The following is a 14,705-nucleotide window of genomic DNA, read 5'->3' as shown; positions in this document are numbered from 1 at the left end:
GCTGAAGTGGCTGTGGAGGCCCTAGGGACTGTTGGCTAGCCTGCCCCCAACTCCCAGGCACCCCCGAACCTGCCCAAGAACCTAAGCCTGGCCCAGGGCCGGTTCTGGCACTCCTCCATTAGACCCTCCCCCAGAGGCTGGAACGGGCTCACCATGTGGGCTCGCCGGCCCTTTTTGCTTCCCACGGCATCTAGTTGCTTCCTTCCTGCCAACCAACTTCTTAGTCACTTTCTTCGGGCACAGAGGGGAGCGGGAGCCTGCAGAATCAGACCGCTCAACCTCCCTGCCGTCGCTGCTGTTGTTTGTCAGGAGCTTCTTCTCAGCCTCTCTGATGGCTCTTCCATCGCTAGCTGCGGTCTTACATGCTCCCCCCTTCATCTCCGAAGCCTCGGGGTTAATGGGTCTGGCGCCGTTACTTCCTCTGACTCCCATGCCGGCCCCTCCATTCCTCCGCCAGAAGCCTCGGACAAGGGAGGGGACCTCTTCCTGCCGGTCTTCTTGGACAGCATGGAAACAGTCTCTGCAGCCGGCATTCCCTGATCGCTCATGCTTTTGCTGCAAAATTCTCTTCCCAAGGCTCTGCCTGTAAACAGCACCACGCGCTCACTTTCTTTCTTTCTTTTTAAGCTTGGAGCAGGAGCTCAAGCAACCTATCGAGCACAGGGCTATACAGAACTGGAGAGGTCAGCCGGGTCTCTCCGATAGGAGCCACACGTAACAAAAGAAATTTGCATGGCCCTATCAAGTAAGCAGAGGCGTGACCTAATCACTTCTGGATGACTTCCCCCCACTGAAGGAGAACATACACTTTCAAGAGTTACCTCTTTTAGAGCACTACCTGGAATATGATATTCAATTAACATACTGACAATTTCCCCCACACGCACACACCTTAGCAGCATTATTGTAAGGGCTGTCCCACCAGACTCAGAGATGAGATCAGGCCAGGTATTTGGTTAAACTACTAGGATTTTTTCATGGCTTTTTGATTAGTCATGGGAGTGCAAGAAAACTGCACCACTGTGTCTTGTGAGGTAGCTCGTGCCTCCAGACTTCTCTTTACTATTATTAGCTCCTCTCCTGACTGAAGTAAACAGTCCAAGCAGCTACTCAGGGAAACGTCATAAGGACTGCATGTTGCAGCAGTCCTGCCATGAAAGGCTACAGATACAAAAGCAGAAGTAAACTTGACAGGCAAATGAATCTAGAGAAAGGCAGCAAGAAGATGAGACCAAACATTGGCTGTGGTGTGAAGATATACATTGCCATAGGCAAACACAATGCAACTCTTGGACATTAAGCTTGGGTGCCACTACCATTGGCCTTAACCTGGAAGACTTATGCTAGCCCGCTCTTGTCAGAAAGTATGCAGGGTTGGCCCTGGTTAATAACTGGATGGGATACTCTACCAACGACATCAAGGGTCGCTACAAAGAGGCAGGCAATCGCAAACCACCTTTGTTCATCTCTCTCCTTGAAAACCTATGGGGTTGCCAAAAGTCAACTGTAACTTTATGGTACTTTCCACCACCACCATTACTACAAAAGGCCTCTTTCTCTTTGGGAAGACATTCTGGCATTTTAGCCAGTTGATACTTCTATATTCTACCATACAGGTGAAAAAGAAGCATCCAATATGACTAAAGAGAGAAGATCCCTATGATTAAAGAATATGGTGGAAATGCTCATATTAAAAAAAACAAAGAAAGCCAATGGATAGTTCCCCCAGAGTAAAGAACGAGAGGTTCTAACTGGCGGTTCAATAAATACGGATGTCATAATTTATGACACTTCATGGCACAGAGCTTGTGCTGCTGTCATTGCCATCCTAACCAAAGTTACACCATTCTAATCCCATACAACCCGACTTTGCTACTATAAACAAAACCTTTGATAGAGCAAGTGGAACACTGTGGTCAAAATCTTCATAGCCAGCCACTGTAGCCAGACCACAAACAGGAAATTCATGACTGTCAGCAATTTACTTGACAATGTTGTGAGCTGGTTTTTTAAAACAAAATGCATGTGCTCTGAATACATGGAACTCATCCAGCCTTATACTATATACTTACAGCAGGCCTCAGCTAAATTTCAAAATCATTTCCTTTCAGCAGATACATTCCACCCCTAAAATAAGCACATAATTGGGCAACTGTATTATTTCTTCTATCATTTGGTTTTAAAGGAGTCTGACAAAAAAATAAGTTCAGCTTACAGTAGCAAGGTATCTATCATATTTACACACAAGATAACCCTGAAAGTAAGGTGATGCTCCTAAAACTCATATATCCCCTTCATTTTTTTTAACTAACATATATACTTGTATGTTTTCTTGACAGCACAATTGGAAAAGAAGAAGGTTTCTCTGGGTGTCTCTGGGCCAGTCACTCACTTGCAGCCTCACCTAACAGGGCTGTTGTGAAGATAAAACAGAGATGGGAAGAATGATATGAGCCAGCCTGAGTTCCCTGGACAAAGGACAAGATAAAAACATCAGATGCAATACTATTCCATCAGCAGTTACCTATGGTAGATATAAAAAAAAAAATCACTCTGATTAAGACTTTGTATATGTAATTTAAAACAAGTTGACTCATTGTCCCATGTTCTTCTTTATTGTCCCCTATATGCTATTATACGCCTTAGGTTTCTGGATAAAATTTTGTCCAATATGACAGGCTGCTCAGATGCTGTAAAGGTTTGTTGTCTTCTGAATGATTTCTCATCTGAAATAACTGAGAAGGTTGCTTTATTCTTGAATTTGGTAATCAAGGATCGATTGTCCAATGTATAGCTGCATATTATTGTTTTTGTTATTTCTTTATCTGTTTATCTATCTATAAGCTAATATATGCCAATAAAGGCTTTTGTTGTTCTTATTGTGATAAAAAACATGTACAAATAATTATAATAAACAAACATATCCAAAGAGGTCAATGGGACCATAATCCCTGGTCCTGCCCTCTCCTCGTAAGAAGATAAATGTATACACAGCTCTGAAAGAGCCTACATGTATGCAAACTGTACATGGGCAGGCTCTCTCCACAACAACTGAACTCAGTGGAAAAACAGGGCTCCTGATCATGCTGGTCGCTATTCAGAAAGGGGGGGGGGGCAAATGCTACTCTCCCCTCTGTGTATGTTCAGTAACCTCTGCTGTAACATCTAAATAGTCCTGTGGTTTCCAAAGCTTCATTCTGAATAAGGCGTTTTGCAAGAGAATTATTTCCACATCTAACTCCAGTTTTTTTATTGCAAAACTCAATAGCAACTTAGTATTCTATACACACAGTAAGGATATCCAAGAAAAGCAACTATTCTACTCTAAAGCTGAATTGGTGTTCCCTCTAAAGCACAATTACACAAGGAATCTGCTACAGGATAATGGAGGAGAGTGAGGAAGGAACAGAAAAAATAGAGAAGAGAAAGGAACAGAACAAAGGCACAACAGAACAGCCTTCCATCTTCACATTTAGTAATATCTGACAATCTAAATTTGAGGCTATTATCCTAAGCATTTATTACTGGCATCCAACACTTCAAACTAAAGGAAATACAACAGCAGAGTGAAGGCATAAGGATAATAATTTAAATGCCTATTTAAACAGTTCATGCTATGATTCAGCACAACAGCTGAAACACACTGCAGTGGAAATAAAACAGCAATTTAAAATAAAAATCGCACTCTATGGGAAAGAGATCCCACCTTAGTAGATTAGTAGTGTATGTCACCATTAAGCCATTGGTAAAATGCTTACTGAGTTACCCACTTAATATGCAGCCAACATGCCCTTCCAGATTGAGCATTGTGTTTCAGTCTTTGCTATTTCCCCATCACCATTGTGGCCTAGAGAGTGGTTTCCATGAGTACTCTTGGCAACTGTTACTCTGCCCTACACAGTGAATCCTCTGTATTATGATACAACCAACACACATATTTGCTGGCTGGGGTTTGAAAGCATATCTGTTTTTATCTTGAGGAAAATGCATGCTTGCGTAAGTCATTATGGGTTTTGTAGCAGATTTAAAAGCTATTTTCTGATACAGACGTTCACTATTTCATATCACCAAGTCAGAGGAGATACTGAACAGCAATGAGTTCTATAAGCTTTTTTAAAAAGAGTGCTTCTATAGATACCTTTATCTTAAATGCAACTATATTTTCACGTAGTTTCTACATGCGGTAACAGCCAAAAGACAGCAGCAGTTGATTTAATGTTTAAAACATCTGAACAAAAAAATCAGGAATCTGCATTAAGACAGTCAATTTTTTTTTCCTTCTTAAATATCTTCAAGAGGACAGACTTTCAACTGTGCAGTATGCTACATTCAACTGTATTAATCTGAAATCTGAAATCTGCAATACACAAACACTTATGATATGCAACAAAATGCAGTATGTCAAGTACCATATATTTCTAGTTAAATTTCCCAATGGGATGTCTACACCAATATGATTCTGCTTTTTGAACCATCTCTAACATTCACCTGATCAGCTTGAACCAAGGTCTTTCATCAATTTTAAGAAAATATATACAGCAGGAGCACAGCCATGCTGAAGTCAGTTCATACACACACACACCCCAGATTGTGTGTGCAGGTTTCAGTTCTCACTCAACATTGCACATACAGTGGAAAACTGCACAAAACTCTCCCCCATTAGATGGACAGACTACACAACTGAGCCACACGTCACCTGAATCCATAAAGCTAAAAAGGGTCCAATGCTACTAATTCAATAGCCCTACTCTAAGAGGCATCCAGTCTCACAAACCAGACACAGGAGCCCCTTGGTCAGATGCTAAAGGCTGACTTTTTTTCTCTCTCTCTGTTATACTTCATGCATCTGGACAAACTCAATTGCAGTAGTCTCCTTGAAGGAGAAATATAAAATAGTTAAGCTCAATTGATCTACAGTATGTAATTTTTCCTTCAGATGTTTAAAATGGAATGTGGCATGCTACAGTAAGGTAACAGAGGAGTCCCAGCCAGAACTGGACACGTCTCTAGATAGTCTATTGTCCCAAAATGATCCTATGAGAAGCAAACACACATTACAGTTCTAATAATAAGCATTGGAAGAAACAGTCAATCAGTAAGAAATACATTTCTTCCCCAGCCTGAAGCTATCCAATTCAGTTAGCTGTGCTTGCATCAAACAAAAGCTAGATTACTCACACTAGAAATGTCTATGTTACTTCAGTTTCTGCAAAGTTGTACTACTTACAAAATTTCATTTGTGTATTGTAAGCAACATCTTGTACATATATGTCACATCCCTGGACTCTGGTGAATCAGATAAACCAAAATATGTTACACCAAAATATGCAAAGACTAGCAGCTTCTAGGCGTCACATTCTTTTGCAGATGCTTGCCTGGGCAAAAGGGTGTTCCCTAATCACCTAAAACAGGGTGGCCAACGGTAGCTCTCCAGATGTTTTTTGCCTACAACTCCCAACAGCCCCAGCCAGCATGGCCAATGGGAGTTGTAGGTAAAAAACATCTGGAGAGTTACCGTTGGCCACCCCTGACCTAGGGTCATTGAGAATTGCTTCTGGATGACCAAGTAGGGAAGCTGTATAAAAGCTAGTTCTTTTAGGCCACGTCCACTAGCAAAAAAACGTATAAAGCATCACCATTCATAGGACTATTTGTAAACTATGTTTGCCTCTAAAATCCCAGATTAGATTGCCTACTGCTATCCCTTGCATTTCACTCAATGTCTACTCTGTTTACCATTTTTCTTCCTGTGTGTCAGTTGAGGATATCACTTCTTGCATCTGATGAAACTAACTCTAGTCCATTGAAAACCTGTGTCACAATAAGCCTGTTAAGCCTTTAAGGGGTTAGAAACCTCTCTCATGTTTCATGACATAGAAGTCATTTATACAACTGGAAGGAAAGCCTCAAACAAATGTTTACCCTCTTCATAATAATTCGCATCATAGGATGTAATTACTGTATATACATAGTCAGACTGTTGCATAGCAAAGATAAGTCGGTTCAAGCAGACAGAGCACATATTCCTTGAACCTGGCATTAAGCCAAGGCAATGATTGTGCACCCCATTATGAAAACAAGGGCTTGATTTGAAAGTGTAATTATGCTGACATTTCTCTTTTAAGAGACCCAAAAAAACAATCCATGAGTAGTGAAGCCATCAGCTCCACTCCGCTGCTACTGGCTGCATGCCCTAAGTTTCTTCCAAAGTGCAAAGAACTCAGTAGCACTATAAATCACTGGAGGCCACATGTGTCAAGGTGATTTAGACTTAACTCCCAAGAACATACATTTTACACAACTCATCACACACCAAAGTGATTTCCCTACTCTGCCTGTACCACCCTACACGATGGCACTCACTTCATGGGGTAAAAGCAGCCGTCCATGGGGCTTTCACACAAGTTTGCTTCTTTTCCTCTCCAGAAAGTGCATCTACAAGTTTCATCCACTTCCCAAACAGCTCTAATTTCTTCCATTTTCAGAAAACATATTCCACTATTACATTCTGACAAACTAAACTACTCAGCTCAAGGCCTCCCGACAGACCAGCCATGTCTGATTTTTATTTCAAACAAAGCATGCTAAGGCAAGTATTCCACTACCCAGTAGCTCCACTAGATGTCACAAAGCACACATATAAGCCGGAACAAAGTAATGTCACAAAACTCAGCTTCTAGACTGCATGGTTCAGGGTGATACATACTGAGATCTATGCATTTGGGCCTAATCAAGCATGAAATCCAACACACGGGTGGGGGAGAGAGAGGTCAAATGCAATACCAGTCTGCTGTCCACTTGCAGCTCTTGAACTCATGCAGAGAGCAAAAAAAATCAATCATGCCCTGTTTTACAATTTCTTGTAGGTGTACTGCAACCAAAAACAAAATCAGAACCGCCAAAAGTAATCATGGTTTAGAAGCATAAACCTCACTGGTAAAAAAAAATATTGGCACACACAGCAGAAATTTGATCATGCCACTATATAATATCTTATAAGAATTAATAATGGCTAACTTGACCAACTCCAGATTTATGGCAACAATATATTTGTAAAAAGTACGCGAGGTGAAAATATTGTCTTGGCCACCTGAAAAGGCAAACTTTAATTTTAGGTAAAATTTTACATTGGTAATACATAAGTACAGTTAAAAGAGCAACAAGCAAATGATACGCAATATTATATGTATATTTTTTCTGTTTATCTTTACAAGCATCACTAGTACTGAGTCATTTACAGGGGTACATGGTTCATAACTGCAACATAAAGAGTATAAAGTTATGCCATGAAGCTTCTACTGTGTTGATCCAATACCTAAAGTTGTAGGAACTGTAAGACACCATCTTTATTAAAAACAGCCAATGTTTATAATGCACTGCACAATCTTTTGAGTTGGATGGAACTCTCCCTCAGGTCAAGCTTTCAAAATAATTTCCTTCCTTTGCCTGAAATCCTATTTTCCAGCTTGTAAGAGAGATCCATAAATGCTAGGGATGGGCTAACTACATTTTTTTAAACATTTACAAAGGGAGTGCCTCCATGTTATCTTTACAGAAGACAAATTTCTGATATAAGGACCAGAGCCGATGTGTCCCTTCAACAAAGCCTTCCTTCAACAGGAAAAGATTTCCTTCAACAAATGGACTTTTCTCCATCAGAAAAGGTCATTCTTCATTGAGGAAAGAGAGTCACAGGATCCAGCTTAGCAGATCCTAAGGCAAGCTTTCTTAATTACCTTGCCTAGAGAACAAGGCTTAGTTTAATGGCTTCATTCAGAAACTTCAGGAGAGCCATCTGCTTGGTTCCAGGTTCAGTCCTCAGCACCTCCAATTCAAAGGGTCAAGGCATAGGTGACATGAAAGATCTTGACCCGAGATGCTCAAGAACTGCTGCCAGTCTGAGCAGACATTATGGATTTTGACAGGCCAATGATATGATTCAGTTTATGACAAGACAACCTCATCTTGTTATTCATCCATTTATTGGGGGGGGGTGGGTTTACATACAACTTGAAGAAGCGCTCCATGAGACTAGAAATCTCGCACACGGTACTGCCAACTCTGTTTACAGTGCTTTCTAAAAGCAGCAATAATTGGAAAGCAGGTGATGCTTAGAAACTTTCCCTAGCCCAAGTATCCCCTACAATGTGGAATATATTAAAAATTAAAAACAAGTTACACCAAAACAGTAGGACACCTCACTGCTTAAATACAGGAGCAAAGATATTGAGTGGTCTTCCATGAGAAGTTTGGCAACTTAGTTTGATAAAGGACAGCCTACACTTTGTTCCAGCAGGTTGGGCTTTGCTGCAATGGAGGGCATTCTGCTTCATTTAATAGTACAGTACATTGGTTCATATTAGCACACAAAACACAGAGAAGATGTTTTGCAATGTGGATCAGAATGGCCTTTTTACAAGTCTTAAAAGACACCAAGTGCATGAACCAAACTGGCTGCTGACTGGGAAAACAGTACCAGTCATGTAAACACAATAATACAAGATGGGGAAAAGCCAAACAATTAAAAGAACATTTGTTGCCAAAGACATAGAGATCATAAATCAAAACTGTGGTGCCTCTGAAGACTGCAAACCCTGCAGGGTTGTACCTGGAAAGAGCTTAATCGCCTACAGCACTACTCACCTGACTCCTATAAGCAGAGCTATCAGCATTGAACAAACAGGGTCAGCTATCATGAGACCATAGTTCTGCATCAGTAGTGCTGATATAATTACCCCAATGCTTCCAAGTGTGTCAGCAACAATGTGCAAAAATACACCTACAAAAAAAGCATATGCAAGATAAAAACAGGAGTTTTTTAAAAAAAAAAAATCAGCTGGCTTTTGAATTAAGTAACAATGACATTGAGAATGGCAAGAGATAACCAGTTACTTGACAAATATTTAGCACAGTGTTTATGCAGCTATGTATAGTCTATGATCATGTCTCATGTTCTGTTTACAGTGTCGAAGTCATTACAACATATTTCCTTCCTGTACTGCAAAGGTGGGATCAGAAGGCCCAACCATGAGAACAATGTCTATTGGCTACTTGTCTCACAATAGCACTGCCAAAAACGGATACTGGAAGCTGTGCAGATTAACCTGAGTGGTGCACAGAAAAACCACACTTTTGCAGTTCCTCCTAATTTCAACCACATGAGAAGAAGCCATATGCAGCACATTCCGCACAATCAGAGATGCCTGCTCCCCCATTTCGAATCAGTAATAGGGGTGCGGTTAACATTTCTCTTGCCAAATCATCATATTAGAAACTGTAAGATTTTTATGCGGTTGCACACAATGGGCAAGCCAAAAGATTTTTACCTACTGAACATAACTAAATTTTGGCAGAAGAAAGTTCTGAAAAATGCTGTAAGGTGTTTTAGGTGCTGCCAATATTAGCTGTAAATGGCTTTGCCAAATGAACTACTCAAATTCTTGAATGAATAAATTGCACAAATCCGGCTGTTGCCATCAGAACTCTGGGTAATGCTTTGCAGCTATCAAAACTTTAAGCCTACGGAGCCCTCTGCTGGTAATAGTGGGCATATGCAACACAGAGAGCTTAAGAATTCTTTTCCGGCAGGCTTATAAACCACCCCCATGATCCTGCTCTACACATACCATGCTATAGTCTGGACCCTATGAATTCCTTCCACCAGAGCCTTCCTCCAGCACAAGGCTCCACCATGAGCAGAACCAATTCATAGGATCCAACCCACTGAGTCATGAAACAAAAATACCTCTCTTATTTCTGAAGCAACAGGCTATATTACGATAACATAGTATCAAAGGATGAACAGGTAACATAATGCATATGCTGAATAATATATTAACACAATATCATTAGAGAGAAGTTACAGCATCTTCAATAAAGCTACATTAACTGTACACAACAGGTTGGGGGGATCTGTAAACCGTATGAGATAAAATGTAAATGCAAAAAGAAAACCTGGCGTTCTCTTCAGGCAGATGATAGAAAAGCAGATTAGAAATATTCTTGTTTTTTTTAAAAAAGATCGTCACATAGAAGCTCCAAACACACATTCTGGTTTTGACCATATTATTGTTGTCAAATCATGCATTATTAACAAGGAGCTCATGAAGATGCAAGAAGAATTAGCAAATCATTACTAACGATAATGGATTAGATCAGGGGTGGCCATATTGTGTGGCCCTCGAAGCCCCCACCACCACATCAGCCAGCTTGGAGAAGGCATTTCTCTCTTCAAATCACTTCTCCAAGGCAGCCAGTGGCTTAGAAAATACACTTAAAGTTGAAGTTGCTTTCTTTCCAACTTCCCTCCCTCTTCCCTCCACCCTTCTATTTTCCTTCCTTCCTTCTTCCGTCACTCCCTTGCAGCTCTCAAACACCTGATATTCATGTCTTGAGGCTCTCAAACATCTGATGTTTATTCTATGTGGCTCTTACATTAAGCAAGTCTGGTCACCGCGGACTAGATTACTACTACCGGTCAATTAATTCAGAAATGCTGGAGTTGGTCTGCTGCCAAGGACAGCCCTGCACTAGGCAAACTAGGCAACTGCCTGGGATGCCAGCCTTCTGGGGGCGCCAAATTGGGCTTTTCCTTTTCCCCACAATTCATCTGTTTTTGAAAACTGGTTATCAGTGCGGGGGTGGGGGGGAAGACACCAGAAGTTAGCCTTGCCTGGGGGGCCAGACAGTCCAGGGCCAGCCCTGTATTGAAGCATTATGATAAAAATAATGAAACTTGACAACAACAGGTTCTGTGCCAGGGCAATAGATCTAGTCATAGCACTTCCCACTTCCTTTTTGAACATCATGGTACATGAATTCAGCAACTTCATAAATTACAAAGAGCCAGTTTCACATAATCCCCGTAAGAGCTCCATCCTGCAGCTGCTTCATGTTCTTCAAAGCTACGTATGGAGAACTGGTCTTCAGGAGAAGATAGACTGCTGCAGTTCCTAACTATTCAAAGCTACTTCATTACCCAATGGGGGACCAAAAGGCAGCATACAATCAAATGGAATAAAATATATAAATCTTTGCAAAAAGCTTGAAAAGGTAATCATGACAGCTCTCATACTTTTCTATAACTTCCATCATTTCACTATGTATTTATCCATTTTGGAAATCTAACCACTGGTTATTTCTCTTACTGCTTTCACAAAAGAACATGAAAAAGGTAACAAATGCATTAGATCACTAATTTACATACACATTAATTTTGGTAAGCCCCATGGGGCAGAGTGGTAAAGCTGCAGTACTGCAGTCCTAAACTCTGCTCACAACCTGAGTTCAATCCAAGCAGGAGCTGGGTTCAGGTAGCCAGATCAAGGCTGACAGCCTTCCATCCTTCCAAGGTCAGTAAAATGAGTGCCCAGCTTAGGGTTGCCAAGTCCAAATCAAGAAATATCTGGGGACTTTGGGGGTGGAGCCAGGAGACATTGGGGCAGAGCCAGGAACAAGGGTGTGACAAGCATAATTGACCTCCAAGGGAGTTCTAGCCATCACATTTAAAGGGACAGCACACCTTTTTAAATGTCTTCCTTCCACAGGAAATAATGGATAGGGGCACCTTCTTTTGGGGCTCATAGAATTGGACCCCCTGGTCCAATCCTTTTGAAACTTGGAAGGTATTTTGGGGAGAGGCACTAGATGCTATATTGAAAATTTGGCACCTCTACCTCAAAAAACAGCCCCCCCAGAGCCCCCGATACCCATGAATCAATTCCCCATCATTCCCCATGGGAATCGTTCATGGAGGTGCATGATGGCTGTGGGGGAGGGGGAAGTCTGTAAAACCGGGGGATCCCCCTCTGGGACCTGGGGATTGGAAAGCCTAACCCAGCTTGCTCGGGCGGAAAGTGCAGATGCCTGGGGAAGGCAATGGCAAACCACCCCAGAAAAAGTCTGCCTTGAAAACATAATGCGACATCACCCCAGAGTCGGAAACAACGGGTGCTTGCATAGAGGACTACCTTTACCTTTTACCTAATTTTGGTAAGGTAAGGCTGTCACTAAGAAAATTACTCAGAATAAAAAACTTCACATTAGATCAACAAAGTATAACTTACCAGAGCATTTGTTGATTCATTAACATTTAAAGTAAATATTTGCTGAACAAAATGAGAAAAAACTTGTTCGACCATGATTAAGTAATTTCAATATAAAATGTACTTTTTTTCAGGTTCACACATCAATGGCTGTTAAACAACAAATGTGCTGAAACCTGAAATGTGACACATGTGTTAATCATGGCATACCTTCTAAAATCTGTTTGCTGGACCCTGTAGCTGGGTGATCATCTGCAGAAACAACAAGAAGGTTAAGTTTATTTAGACTCTCAATGTGGATGGACTTATAGTTCTGACACTTTCAGCAGCTGCTTACACTGTGTTTAGCTTCCCGTCAACAAAAAATAACACCCCCACAAAAGAGGAAAGGACAAGAAGTTGAAAGGTGGGGAAGACCCCCCCCCCTCCAAAAAAAAGGGTGACTTCAAGGGCACTTTTTGTAAAAAGCAAGGAATGAGATTTGGAAGAAGCCAATATTAAATGTTCAACCAAAGGAAAAGTTGGGGGATCATGGCCAATCATGGCCATAATGTCAGGATTTCCAAAGAATGGTTGGTATCTAAATACAGAATGTCATTAGGCTGAGAGTCCAAGAGTTAGTCAAACAAAGTCAGAACATGTGAAATTCAAGGCCCTGAAAACCAGCACTGAGAATTCCAATGACAAGTGTCCCAAGATATCACTGGAGTCCAAACCAGACTCCAACCATACTACATAGGTAGGTAAAAGCTCACCACAGGTAAGCAACAGCACAGTAAGTAACTGTCTTCTGGACAAGAGAAGAACCCTTACATGCATAAAGCTGATCAACAGCCTGCCTTCTTTGCCACAGAAAGGTCCTGCCTGTAGAGATTAATATACAGTGCTATCAGAGTTTCAAAAGGAGCGTCACTTTTTCTCTCTCCAGTGGACAGGGTAGATAATTTATTGGGCTTTGCAGACAGATTTAATATATAACATATATGTTACCACTACAATTTGGTATATGTTCTGTTTCCATTTCCTTTGAACTTTTTTGAAAAATTGTCAATAAAGAATCTTATTACATACTTGCAAAAAACACATGTGGTAGCTAGAACACAAAATCTGAGTATCTTATTACATACTTGCAGGAAAACACGTGTGGTAGCTAGAACACCAAATCTGAGTATTTTCAGGCAGTTTCTTTGGATCTTGGTATACTGATCTTACAACAAATCCACAAAGATGTTAATAAGTGAAAAGTGACAACAGATGGTAGAATGACCCTCAGCTTACCATGACAGTAATCCTTACTCTCAGAGAATCCATGCCCTTGGTTGTGGTCATGGGAATGGCCGTGCCCATGACTATGCTTGGAATCATGACTGTGACCATGTCCCCCATGGCTGTGGCTGTGACTTAGAGTTCCATTGAACAGTGAATGGCTGTGCTCATGTCCTGTAAACAGAGATTTACTAGGTCAATTTATAGAATTTCTGTTTCTCCACGGTGAATAATGTCAACTCCTCCAAGTTCATCTTACCATTTCATTTGCATAGTTAAGAGAGAAGGAAAGGGACAAAGACTGCTCAAGGGTGACACAAAAATAAAATCTAAATGCTGCTCTTCCTATGGTGACGAAATGCAATGTATAGCCTGCTATCTGTTAATACCACCCCAAGATCTGCCACCAAAGCGGTTTGCTGCACCCTGACCAGGGCTTTTTTGTAGAAAAAATTCCAGCAGGAATTCATTTGCAAGTTAGGCCACACCCCCTGACATCACCATCATTTCACACAGGGCTTTTTGTAGAAAAAGCCTAAGCAAGAACTCATTTGCATATTAGGCCACACCTCCTGCCACCAAGCCAGCCAGAACTGCGTTCCTCCTCAAAAAAAGCCCTGACCCTGACAAACAAACAGTACAGCCAACTCTGAAACACAAAACCATTCCATATTAGGCAGATTTTAAAAGTCTCAGAACAATGCAAGTGTTAATCAAATAACTGGTTCACAGTGCAATCCGAAACAGAGTTTCAGCCTTCTAAGTCCACTGGAGTCAATGGGCAAGGGTGCCATTTTGCTTAGGGCTGCTCTGCAAGTCTGCAACATGATTAAGGAATAAATCAGATGTTGTTTTTAGATTATCCACACTGCAGAAGAGGTCCAATCTCATGCTGCTTTAGCAGCAGAAGACTGCACAGCAAGAGCACAACATTCTGCCCCACCTGTCTTTGCCATGGGGAGTGATCTTAACATGAGACTCATTCCAAAGCTTTCGTCAAGCTGCTTGTGGCAGGACCAAACACAAAGCCAACTCATAAGACCATAGCAGGAGTGTAAGATATCCCCACAGGGACCCTAGCACTGAATCCAGTGGTCTGCTCACACAACAGAGCATGGCAACAGGCCTTTGACTGGAACCGCAAACAAAATGAGATGAAGAATAAGGTTTCATAACTTACCAGAGTCATGAGAGTGACCGTGACCGCCATGCTGGAACACAAAAATTCCTATAAGGTTTACAATGAAACCAAGTATGGAAACAGGAAGAAGTCTTTCATGATGCACATCAGGAGGCTCAAGTGCTCTCTACAACGAAAGAAAGCAGGAATGTTTCAGTGCAAGGGATCAGCTACCAACATTGTAAGAGTCCCCTAAATACTGGTGGGGGAGGGAC

General features: G+C 41.4%; 1 protein-coding gene across 3 annotated transcripts in view; it reads right to left on the bottom strand.

Moving 5' to 3' along the window:
* The window catches only part of SLC30A7 (solute carrier family 30 member 7), a 190,813-nt gene that overhangs the window by 11,373 nt on the left and 164,735 nt on the right, over positions 1-14,705 (bottom strand). For all 3 annotated transcript variants that reach the window (XM_060232276.1, XM_060232273.1, XM_060232275.1), the window contains 4 exons: positions 14,491-14,617; positions 13,323-13,484; positions 12,255-12,296; positions 8,644-8,779 (listed from right to left, as the gene is read on the bottom strand). In XM_060232276.1, the coding sequence (XP_060088259.1) occupies positions 8,644-8,779; positions 12,255-12,296; positions 13,323-13,484; positions 14,491-14,617 (467 nt within the window). The remainder of the gene's footprint in view (positions 1-8,643; positions 8,780-12,254; positions 12,297-13,322; positions 13,485-14,490; positions 14,618-14,705) is intronic.

The sequence above is a fragment of the Heteronotia binoei genome, chromosome 2, assembly GCF_032191835.1.
Source record: "Heteronotia binoei isolate CCM8104 ecotype False Entrance Well chromosome 2, APGP_CSIRO_Hbin_v1, whole genome shotgun sequence".
NCBI lineage: Eukaryota > Metazoa > Chordata > Lepidosauria > Squamata > Gekkonidae > Heteronotia > Heteronotia binoei.
The sequence above is the reverse complement of the archived record's forward strand: the minus strand, read 5'-3'. Positions and strand labels throughout refer to the sequence as shown.